The sequence below is a fragment of the Mixophyes fleayi genome, chromosome 3, assembly GCF_038048845.1.
Source record: "Mixophyes fleayi isolate aMixFle1 chromosome 3, aMixFle1.hap1, whole genome shotgun sequence".
In the NCBI taxonomy this organism is placed as follows: Eukaryota; Metazoa; Chordata; class Amphibia; order Anura; family Limnodynastidae; genus Mixophyes; species Mixophyes fleayi.
The window spans coordinates 73,829,185-73,841,833 of record NC_134404.1 but is presented as its reverse complement, the minus strand read 5'-3'; the positions used below and the strand labels follow the sequence as shown (position 1 = coordinate 73,841,833).

Here is a 12,649-nt window from a genome sequence, read left to right as displayed (position 1 = left end):
GGAGATTAATAAAAAGGAGATGTAAGAAATATCATCATTTTCCGTGTAATCATACAAATTTCAAGATGTGATAAAATGCTGTAGAGTTTTATGTTTTGCACTTTATTTACTATTGCTCTCTTTGTCTACAGGGTCTAGCAGAACACAAGCCCTCTCTCTTCTTCATCACTCATGGAGAATCATCCAGTGGAGTGGTGCAGCCATTAGATGGTGTAGGAGACCTATGTCACCGGTATGTGAAACTTCAACTGTGGAAGGGAAAGCAGCATTAAAAAGTAACAGTTGTATGCAATCTATACTGTAGCACAATTTAGAACTAATGAATATGTTTATTATCGGGCTGTTTGGCACTGATATCCTCTGTGAATCAGTAGACTTCACAGACCTCCCTGTCTGGATAATCACACAGCACCTTTCACATCCCCCAATTCTTAGGCTCAGCCTTTATTTATGATGAGCAATTGAGGAGTATGAGCAGAATAGATTGTATCCAGATTCCATTGTCTTATTAAAAAGGGTTTAAACAGTTCTCTTTACTTAGTCGCAGTGAAGAGTTCCACAGGGAGCTGAATATTGACAGTAAGTCCTCTGATCACAGCATTGTAACGGTCCCTGTACTTTAAACCGCTGACAGGGAACATTAAGGTACAGCCGCTGTGCATTATAATGGAATGTTTAGTAGCCAAATGCAGGGTCCAGATTGGTAACATATTTTCTTAATTGGCACCAGCATCACCGGGTAGTCATTAGCTCAGCCAAATAAATAAATGACTACTTACCCATTTATATGTAGGAGAGGAGTGACGATATCCTGGTGGTATAAGTAGCAGTGGACAGCACTAGCATTGTACCATTATCTAAGGCAGCTATACAAAGATACACGTATCACTATAAAGCATACGTCTTACATTTGTAGTATGGACTGTGAATCCCTGACAATACACATATCTATACATGTAATAAAATAATGTCATTGTTACTATTCACAAGTCTTAAAGTTTTGGGTGAACTACTAGTAGTTGGCGATACCACACTAACTTTCTGACTGGAAGAGCCTGCTTGAAGTTATAGTTTGATAATAACTGGAGCACCACAGGTTGGCTACAAAGAACTCACAATCTGCTGAGACACACATGTATTGGAATTAGATGTGACAAGTTATCTCACATTCAGTGAACATGACATATTCTAATCTTTGATCAAAGTAGCTTCATGTCTGACCTCTATGTGCTATTTACAGATATAAATGTCTGCTTCTGGTAGACTCTGTGGCATCCTTGGGAGGCGCTCCCATCTACATGGACAAACAGGGTAAGAAGCATACTCATATATAAACTTAACAGGGTGTTTTATATATATGTACTCACAGGTATTCTGTTACCAGGAGGTCTAATGGTGTATTAAATGGCCCTGCTGTGTCAGTACATAAATTGGCGAGTGTGGCCCAAAAAATACCACGTTGCACGATAACTGAGTAATCAAAGTAAAATTGAACGTTTTTGGGGCAGTGATGTCAAAAGGCTGCCATATAAAGGTGTTATATAAATAATTATTATAATTATGCTAAATATGCTAGTAAAAAATAACAAAATATATTTTGCTGATATTATGCTCTATAATATATAGAGATATTATATTAACTGTGCTCTCTCCACTGTCCATCTATGTATTATTATTGTGTCTCTCCTAGGAATTGATATCTTATACTCTGGATCTCAGAAGGTATTAAATGCTCCTCCAGGCACAGCACCTATATCATTCAGTGAAGCAGCAAGGTACAGTATGATTTAGTCTATTACTTGAAGCAGACATCTGTTATCAAGATTCTCCTAAATGAGGGGGGAATTATGTGATTTACAAAGTAGCTGGAAACAAATTTAAAAAATACTTTATTTACCAGATCTAGCAACAAAAATACCCATACAACCTGTGGTGAAATCCTTTTGTAACAAGTTTTCAGCATTATCGTTTTCTTTATACTCAACAGCTTCTTCTTCTTCACATCATTAGCAATTCCTTAACAAAGGAAACTAGCAATGACTTTAAACAGTAGATGGCAGTAGAGCCCCATCTAACAACTTACAATTGTCTACAACTCTTGTGTGTATAGTTTTCATAAAAATAAAAATATTTCATAAAATATAATAATAATAATAATATATAGAAAGTGCAATGTTCCAAACACATCCAGTTCAATGGTACCCGGATAATTTATTTATTTTTTGCTGTAATATATATATATGACCTTTAGTCTTGTAGGCTCATGTTACTATTAGACCAATGAAGTGAAGTGGGCACCGCCATGACAAAGTAGGATAATAATGCACAGCAAATACGGCAGGACCTCCCTCTGTTCAGTTGACATTGCCCTAGGCATTGTGAATAAATACACCCTAAACTAGTAACTTTGCTCCCTGCAGGCTTAATCTGTACTACACATGGGGGTAAATGTATCAAAGTCCGGTTTTTTCGACGATGGCTTGTAAAGGCAAACTTGCCTTTATAAGCCATCGCCACTTTAAATTTTTAGCTGCAAAGACGCCGATCTCCCGCGAGATGAAAAAACCGGACTTTGATACATTTACCCCATGATCTGCATTGATATATCCAGCAGCAATGTTACTGAAAAGTATTTCTAAAATGTTTGGAACGATTTGCGTATACAATAATATGTAAAATGTTCGACACTTGGAAGATAAACTAAACTACTTAAGGTTGTGCCAAGTATAATCAGAAAATATTTTTGTTATATTTGGTTAATGTAGTAAACAGCAAAGACAAAAGTATAATATTGCCGCAATGCTAAAATAAATATTTTAGTGACACCATTGGTTTGATTTTCTGCATAGTAAGAAGATATTCAGCCGTAAGACGAAACCACCGTCGTTGTATCTGGACTTGACCTGGCTTTCAAACTACTGGGGTTGTGATGGAAAACCAAGAGTGTGAGTCACAATATCAAGGACCCACAATAACTTCATGGCAATCATCATGAGCATTAACCAACCTATAAACGTGAAATCCCGTAAATGCCAGAATTTGTCTTGCATGGTACAAATGCCCTACATTGATGAAAACCAGACAGGTTTCACTACAGTGACTTTACAGTATGTATTTCTGTATCTGGAGAATTGTTTGGTAATATAATTAGCATGGGCTATATGGAAGTTTTTCTAAAGGGTGTTTACAGATCACCCCCCACCCTTGCTGCAGCACCACTTAAGGATAGTTAGTGAAGCAGTGCAATCTATTCATTGCACACCATGGAGATTAATTACAATTAAGTAGCACTAACAAACACAGAAACTTTTCATGTCAAACTGACATCACATGAATATACAGCATGATAAGGGCTTGGGTGAAGTAACAAACTTTAGGCTGCACTGCCTAAAAAGTACTAGTATAATCAATACAAATAAAATGTTAATTACAATGTTTGTGATTGTCATGAAATATGGATGTAAAAGAGTTAATTAAAACAACACAAGGTCATGCCACCACCATGATTTAGTCCAAGAGCTGACACTATTAGGAAGTCTTCAGTTACTCCCTGACTGATCCCAAACTGCAATCACAACCTAATTTAATCAGAAATACTGTAAACCAAACATAGATGTAGTGTTATAAAAATGTGACTGACATGTGAATTCTTTAAAGGCACAAAGACAAAACATTATTAGTTATAACAAATTGAAATTTAGAAATATAAATGCAAAACAGTTCTTTAACACAAAAGAGAAATAAAACACAGAAACAGTAATAGCACAATCATTTACTTTTTGTGCAATTTGGAACCTGGGGAAAGCTAGAAAATATTGACAATTCATCAGCAGAAGAATGACTCCAAAATCATTACTTTTCATCACTTTTTAAATCTTGATCTTTCTTGCCCAAACACTCCTCCCCGGTGACATCAAGACCAGATGTGTTCTGGTATACTAATTTGCTTTACGACAGTATGTCCAAGAAACAGTTTTAGTAGAGTTCAACAAATATATTATAACTTTCTACAGAGATATAACATTAATTACATTAAACATGGTGGACCTGATTCATTAAGGAAAGTAAGGCAAAAAAAAGGAGTAAGTTTTCTCCTGGACAAACCATGTTATACTGCAAGGGGTGCAAATTATTATTATTATTATTATTATTATCTTTGACTTATAAGGCGCCACAAAGGGTCCGCAGCGCCGTACATTACATATACAGAAAACAGAACCAAGACACAAGATGATACAAAAATGTATATAAACACATGTGACAGGGTAAAGCAAATCAGATATAATCTGATTTGCTTTACCCTGGGACAGATAGTGAAAGGGATGGTAGAAATCAGCGAGAAGAAGGCCAAAGCTTAAGAAGACAGGGAAAACAGGGCTAGGGAAGCAGGCCAAGAGGTACAGAGGGTGAAGGAGCAGAAGGAGCACACAAGGAAAAAGGGCCCTGCTCATGAGAGCTTACATCCTAAAGGGAAGGGGGAGACACCATTAGGGTGGTACTAACTGGGGGAGAGAGCCAGGACAAGGAAGTTAGGAGGACTGATAGACTTGAATAAAGAAATGAGTCTTAAGGGCACGCTTGAAGCCTTTGAGAGTAGATGCTAACCTGATGGAACGTGGAAGATCGTTCCACAGCAGGGGAGCAGCCCGGGCAAAGTCCTGAAGACGAGAGTGAGAGGAGGTGATCAGTGAAGTAGTGAGGCGGTGGTCACGGGCAGAGCGGAGGGGGCGGGTAGGAGTGTAGGTAGAGATGAGATTGGAGATGTAGGGAGGGGAGGATTGATTAAGAGCTTTAAAGGTGAGGGTGAGGAGTTTAAATTTAATTCTGTAGGGTATGGGGAACCAATGTAGTGACTGTTGGAGGGAGACTGCAGATATAGAGCGCCGGGAGAGAAAAATGAGGCGGGCAGCAGCATTGAGGATAGACTTAAGAGGGTCAAGGCGAGAATCAGGTAGACCAGAGAGAAGGAGGTTACAGTAGTCAAGGCGAGAGATAACAAGCGAAAATTTGTTTATTATTTTGCACATAAGTTAAATACTGGCTGTGTTTTTATGTAGCACACAAATACTTGATAGCTTTATGCTTACACTGAAATTCAAAGTTGATCTAGGACATGCCCTACCCCATCTATAAATCTGCAATCGCATTTTAAATTTACCACCCCCTCTAATAAAACATGGTTTTGCCAAGGTGCAAAGCTACTCCTTTTTTTTGCTTTACTTTCCTTAATAAATCAAGCCTGGTATGATCTTCCACACACCCATATGAAACATGATTACATTGTATGGATTCCTTGGAGAGAGACATTATCCCTATAGGTTCCTTAGGTGCACGTATATGTTTTGATCCATGTTATCTGGCTAGTTCTAGTGCTTATAAATTTATGCAAAGACTTCTCAAACATTGATTATGGAAAGTATTTCTTTGATCCATTATATTTATCATAATGAATATTATACATTTAACTTGTAGTGACCCAATATAAGGCTCTTTCTAGCCAAAGAAATGTCAGCAAAGCCCTTAGGATCTGTGGACTGGGCAATAATAAACTGAGTTGATGGAAGCAGGCCTCTGATGCATACATCAACATACGTTAATACCTTATTTGCATACACACAGTGATTTGCTGGAAACCATGTTATCTAAAGCAACTTCAAATTTTAAGATTTACATTAATATATTTATTTCCTTATTACTCTGATCAGGCTATATTCATGACAGTGCTGATTGTATTGAAGTATTGATTTTCCAATATTGATATCTCTCAGGTACCATCACACAGGACCAGTGACCAACTTTTTCTGCTTGAGAGAAGGACTGGCTATCCTGGCCGAGCAGGTGATTCTATTTCACAGATTAAAATAATCATATGAGATTATGTGCTTTATATTACTACTTTGTAGTAGTAAGCATTGTCCCACAGAACCAGAAAATGACAGATTTGGCATCTATAACCCCTCATCCTCCATCTATAACCCCTTATCCTCCATCCATAACCCCTCGTCCTAAATCTATAACCCCTCATCCTCCATCTATAACCCCTCATCCTCCATCTATAACCCCTCATCTTCCATCTATAACCCCTCATCCTCCATCTATAACCCCTCATCCTCCATCTATAACCCCTCATCTTCCATCTATAACCCCTCATCCTCCATCTATAACCCCTCATCTTCCATCTATAACCCCTCATCCTCCATCTATAACCCCTCATCCTCCATCTATAACCCCTTATCCTCCATCCATAACCCCTCGTCCTAAATCTATAACCCCTCATCCTCCATCTATAACTCCTCATCCTCCATCTATAACCCCTCATCTTCCATCTATAACCCCTCATCCTCCATCCATAACCCCTCATCCTCCATCTATAACCCCTCATCTTCCATCTATAACCCCTCATCTTCCATCTATAACCCCTCATCCTCCATCTATAACCCCTCATCTTCCATCTATAACCCCTCATCCTCCATCTATAACCCCTCATCCTCCATCTATAACCCCTTATCCTCCTTCTATAACCCCTCGTCCTCCATCTATAACCCCTCATCCTCCAACTAGAACCACTCATCTCCATCTATAACCCCTCATCTTCCATCTATAACCCCTCATCCTTCATCTATAACCCCTCATCCTCCATCTATAACCCCTCATCCTTCATCTATAACCCCTCATCCTCCATCTATAACCCCTCATCTTCCATCTATAACCGCTCATCCTCCATCTATAACCCCTCGTCCTCCATCTATAACCCCCCATCCTTCATCTATAACCCCTCATCCTCCATCTATAACCCCTCATCCTCCATCTTTAACCCCTCATCCTTCATCTATAACCCCTCGTCCTCCATCTATAACCCCTCATCCTCCATCTATAACCCCTCATCCTCCATCTATAACCCCTCATCTTCTATCTATAACCCCTCATCTTCCATCTATAACCCCTCATCTTCCATAATTAACCCCATTTCATCATGACCATTATTCTCCATTAACCTCCTTTCGTTATTATCATCATCATTCTCCATTAGTTGATTCTTATATTATCATCCACCTGACCATCTCGCCGATGGGGAACTGATCATACACCAGTTTCCCCCAGAGTAATTTAATGCTGAGGCCTGAGCCTTTTGCTCCTTGATCAGAGAAAAACAAATCAGTCTCCCTAAATTCAGATGTCAGAGTCAGCGATCGTCATTATAGAGCTCCGTGATCTACTGGTCAGTTTAATAATGTGACCCAACATTAGGATGTACCTGAGCACCCAGCAAACCCATACGCCCACCTATGCTCCACCACTAGGGACTGTGTGTGAAAAAATTGAAATCACTTATTGCTTACATTAGGTTACCAATACAACAGGAACTGCTGCAATAGTAAAATAGATACAGGCAGAGATATAGAGCCATAAATAAAACTTGAAGACATCTTCAATGTTAGTATGGTAGAGATACTCCCTGTAAGAATTGGAACACTGTTACTTAATTATACAATCAAAGTGTTCCCATATAGCGTGGGACAATTGAGCACAGTCGCATTAAATAGAAAAATATGTGAGGGACTTCTTAAGTACAGAGGAAATGGGTTTAATGCAGACTTGTCTCCTATACACAACTGCACAATAAACAGATATAAATGACAAACAACAGTTAACTAAACATGTTTACATTTATTACAGCTGTACAGTCACTTCTATATTCATCATTTTACATCTAGCCATCTTCTTCTGCAGCTCTGAATATATCCTATTTAATATATATTATTAAGAGGCTGGACAGCCCATGTACTGGCGGGAGCATGCTCAGTGTGGTCCTGTGGCACACCCAGTGACATCATCAAGCTGCCAGCTTTTGGTACATTGGTTCTTGAGGATCACCTTAGTTCATTGTCATAGGAACTTCTGTGCACATTGACAGCTAATGTAAATAATACCTAAGGCATGACACAGAAAGTGAGAGGGTCACAATGTTATAGATGATTTCACCAATGTATTGTATGTCTATTTGCAATTTTACTAATACTGTACTATTAATGTACTATTAAGGGTTAATGTTTGTGGCATATCCAAGAACTGGAGGTAGAGCATGCTGTAGACAGCTCAGTAGAAGGGTTACAAATGAGCAATATAGAGCAGGATTCTCTTACCTCTCTGTCTGTATGTATTACCCAGTATTGTTTTATTAATGTTTGTTCCCAATTGTAAAGCGCTACGGAATTTGCTGGCGCTATATAAATAAATAAATGATGATGCAAGAAGTCCAATACATATTAATACACAGTTGGGATAATGGTCTACTGATGCCAGGTCTGAGTACTAACTTATGTCCATTTCCAGGGTCTACAGCGCTCCTGGGAGATCCACCGCGAGAATGCTCTTAGACTGCACAAAGGATTAGAAGCTCTAGGACTAAAACTCTTTGTGAAGGACCCTGTGAGTAATAACACATTAATGTAATTTTAGCACATAAAATACATTGAAAGTGAAACTAAAGCCAAAAATTCAAAATGTATTTAAAACTACATGTACGAGACATCTATGCATACAGATGAATAGGTATTTTATACTGACTTTATTTTTTGATAAGCTCAGTTTTGGCTAAGTAGGACCTGCCATGATGATGTCTCTTATAGTGAGAGTTGCTGGAAATCATTTATGCTGTGTACTTAACGCCATACTTGCCAGAAGGCGACGTCCGGGAGATGGGCGTGACTTGAGGGCGAGTAAAATGACGTTTTGCCGCGGGGGCGGGGCTAAAATGACGCGATTCACTGAGAATCGCGTCATTTTGCCAAGGGAATTGCAGGATGAGGGAGAAATGCCAGCTCTCTCGGGATTCCCGGAGACCGACCCAAATTTTGGGAGTCTCCCGGACTTTCCGGGAGAGCTTGCAAGTATGCTTAACGCGTGCTGTATAACATCTTGCTTTTACCCTGTTGCTGCCTTGCTGGTCTGCCCAGCAGCCATTAAGATACAAGCCTTCTCCCCAAACTCAGTATAAGGCTCCGCAAGTGTGCCCCAAGTGCGGAGAGTACCAACCCTTCCAATTAAATAAACTAGACATCGGGACTGTTTATATTACATGTACAGACACTACCATAGTAGCAGGGGATGCTGCTGCTATTGGACTGAGACGCGGCCACTCCCAACAAAGCACTGTATGAGAACATGCTTCTAGTCTACCATTTATGAGAGCTAAAGAAGCATGAAATCGGTGTATATATCACATAAGAGGATTTAGCTTATCCTTTGTTTGACTTTTTCTTGCAGTTGACTCCATTTACCAAGTCTGGACATGCCTCAAATTGACCAGTTTGAGCTATAGTACATGTATGAAATGGTATTTGCTGTGGGATTTTTTTTCTCTTTGAATTGTTGTAGGAAAAATTCCAGCAATTTCACTTTGTAAATATTAACACTTTATTCACTGCAGGCGCTGAGACTCCCCACTGTGACAACAGTCAGCGTGCCAGACGGGTATAACTGGAAAGACATCACCACATATATCATGAAGCATCACAGCATTGAGATTACTGGGGGGCTGGGGCCCTCTACTGGAAAGGTACAGAGGGAACTAGGAATATGAGCTACAATGCTGATATTAAAGGATTAGTCCACATCTGTGGCCTTCAGTGGACATTTCAGTACTAATGTATCTAATTGACCCAGAAGGCCATTTACTTACCTATCTTTCTTAGTTTGTCCTATACACTCCCTAGCATGACAAACAATAGCAAAATATATCATGGTATGGAAAATTTTACATATATTACCTTTTTAATTTGTTAGATACACTCTCTAGCAGGACATTATCCAAATATTAAATTCTAAATTAACTTCATGGTATGGGAAGGTTTACATATAATTTTGTGTTACCAGATGTCTTTTAAGGTTGTATAAAGCTTGTATTTTTGGCTTATTTACTTCAGTACTTTTACACACAACAAATATTACTTGCAAAGTCATCATGTTCAATGAGACCTCACTATGGGCCGGATTCATGTTGCATTTTAAAAAAAGAGTAGGAACTCGACTGTATTCAAATCCAAACATATCTCAAGATGCGCTTGGATTTGAATCTGGGTGTAAGTACGCTCTGCCTAAACCAGGGTTGTCCAACCCGCGGCCCGCGGGCCACATGCGGCCCAGCGCGACTGTAAATGTGGCCCAGTGGTTGTGGCAAGGGGGCAGCGCTGTTAATGAAAAAAATATCCTGCAAAAAAAAAAAAGAAAATACTTACCTTGCGGTCACGTCAGCTGGCGCTCCGGCCCCTCCCTGGTCTCCTACGTGCGGTGCTCGCAGTGAATGTCGGGGGTGACGTCATCACACCCGACATCCATTGCGTAGCGCAGCACAGAGGAGTCACTCGCACGAACTATCAGCAGCAGTGAAAGATTATCCAGTATCTTATTGTTGTTACTCTGAATTTGGACTTTCTGCACCATGCAATTATGAACTAGCTGTGTTCTCTGTATGTATCTAATATAAATATTAAGAGATGATTGTATTTTTAATATTTTAAACCATTTTAAATGTGCAGTGCTGAGTAGGGTGAAATTATCACCCACTGTTACCCTCATCGGAGGCTGCTCCATGAGCCATTTTTCCCGCCACCCTATCTTTAAATCTCTGTAGATTTCTATTAGTCCTCCTGATGCTACCTATATCGGTGACCATTTCAAAATTATCAATAAAAAAAATGAAATGCAGAAAGAGAGGAAAAAAAAGTTTTTGGCATTTAATTCCCCGAACCCCACTAAGGGACAGATGCAGGTAGGTTAAATTGCAGCTGGTAATGGGACTACTGCTTTAATCATGATTCTGCAACAGGTTTCCTAATTCTTACTAACTTCATTTCCAAGTATGTTTAATATGTTAACTATGTTTTCTATGTTTTTTTTGGATGATCAGCTATCGTTAGTGTTAGTGTATTTTATGTGCGGCCCAAACCAACTCGTCGTCTTCCAATGTGGCCCAGGGAAGCTAAAAGGTTGGACACCCCTGGCCTAAACGTTACCTGCCGTATGTAGACACACATAACAGACTGCAATATACGCACAAGCGTCTGTTCACTGAAAGGTCACCTAAGAACACGTTAAAAAAATGTATATTATAAAATTAATGAACAACTCTTACAGTATAATTTTTATTAAAATTATTGGTTTATTTTAATGCGTACTTTACATACAATGTGTTTTTAAAGTCAATTCCACATAAAGTCCACACAATTTCTGTGCTAGCTAGTGGCACACATACGTGTAGTTTTTAATACAAAGGCTATGTCATGTCAGTCATCAGTATCAGTCGGCATTGACACCTGACCTGTAGCTGGGGCAGGTGACATGGCTGAAACCACGCATACTTACGAGAAACCCAGGACTTGAATCGTCTGCATCGGCATCGGCACGCCCTTACGGTAAATTGCCAGCGTTAGTCTACCCCTTCCCTCCGCCGTTCCGCCTCTCAAGTCATAGGCAGTCGTGTCATTTGTGTTCAGACATGAAATGCATGTTATTGCTTTCATTGGTATAAGGTTCACTTCTGAGCAAACGCAGAGCTATTTCATGCAAGATACGGCATGCAAACGGACGTAAGTCCAAACATGAATGAGGCCCTATGTTTGTGGCACACAAAAAATCTTAAACAATGCAATTTATTTGAAAAGATCTTTAAAAACAATTGTGGGGACTGATTGGATGATTATAATTAAACAGTCTCTTCACACCACATTCACTCTATAACAAGTTTATTAGATATTGCTTGTTCTGTGTACAAATTATAAAATCTGTTGTGTGTGTGGACACCATACGCTGTATAAAAACTGTCCATTCTCGGAGTAACACAGTGACAATTCAGCATATAATGTGGGTTACATGCATTTACCACTCACATATCATTGCTTGGATGTATGAACAAGCCCTAGGGTGAAACTCACATTACATCATAGCAAAATCTAATTTTCTACGTATCTTTTTAAGACTTTGCATTATTGAATTATCAATAAGTAAAGACAGAGTAATATGAACTAACCTTATTCATCACAAGCACTAGACTAACATATCTGCCTTCACTTTATAGGCTCTTCGTATTGGACTAATGGGCTACAACTCCACTAAAACGAATGTAGATCGTGTGTTGGATGCTCTGCGCGATGCTCTGCAGCACTGCACCAAGAACAAGATGTAAGTGCTCTGAACTGCAGCTGATGAAGAAACTCACTGTGTCAGTCCAGCAACGACTCCTGTCCACCCAAAACTTTGAGTCCCTCCTTCCTGTTCTTGAACAATAACAATGCAAACATTTGTGACGGAACCTTAATAAAATATTAAAATAAACAATAAAATCATTTACAAATAATGCATTTCAATAAACACGTTTATACTGTGATTATAGTCTTACTAGAGTGAGAGCACAACATTATCATGAAGTGTGTGGTTGACAGCATCGCTAAGAGCCATTTATGAACCGTTTGTCTCAAACTGCAGCAAAAATACTCTTATGTGTCATCAGATGCCTATTTATATGCAAATGCAGCTAGATTTATGGTGAAGCACATGGATTTAAGGGGGAAGATGGGGGTGGGGATGCAAACACTGGCTAATTGGAGTTTTGGGCGGACAAGTGGTGTTTCGTGCTAAGTTCTTTAGGCAC

At 39.3% G+C, this 12,649-nt stretch overlaps 1 protein-coding gene across 2 annotated transcripts in view; it reads left to right on the top strand.

Moving 5' to 3' along the window:
- AGXT (alanine--glyoxylate aminotransferase) overlaps positions 1-12,385 on the top strand; it is a 45,633-nt gene extending 33,248 nt beyond the window's left edge. For both annotated transcript variants that reach the window (XM_075201800.1, XM_075201801.1), the window contains exons 4-11: positions 132-232; positions 1,241-1,311; positions 1,691-1,775; positions 2,850-2,945; positions 5,769-5,838; positions 8,335-8,430; positions 9,431-9,559; positions 12,077-12,385. In XM_075201800.1, the coding sequence (XP_075057901.1) occupies positions 132-232; positions 1,241-1,311; positions 1,691-1,775; positions 2,850-2,945; positions 5,769-5,838; positions 8,335-8,430; positions 9,431-9,559; positions 12,077-12,184 (756 nt within the window). In that variant the 3' untranslated portion in view covers positions 12,185-12,385. The remainder of the gene's footprint in view (positions 1-131; positions 233-1,240; positions 1,312-1,690; positions 1,776-2,849; positions 2,946-5,768; positions 5,839-8,334; positions 8,431-9,430; positions 9,560-12,076) is intronic.
- The last annotated feature ends 264 nt before the right edge of the window (positions 12,386-12,649 follow it).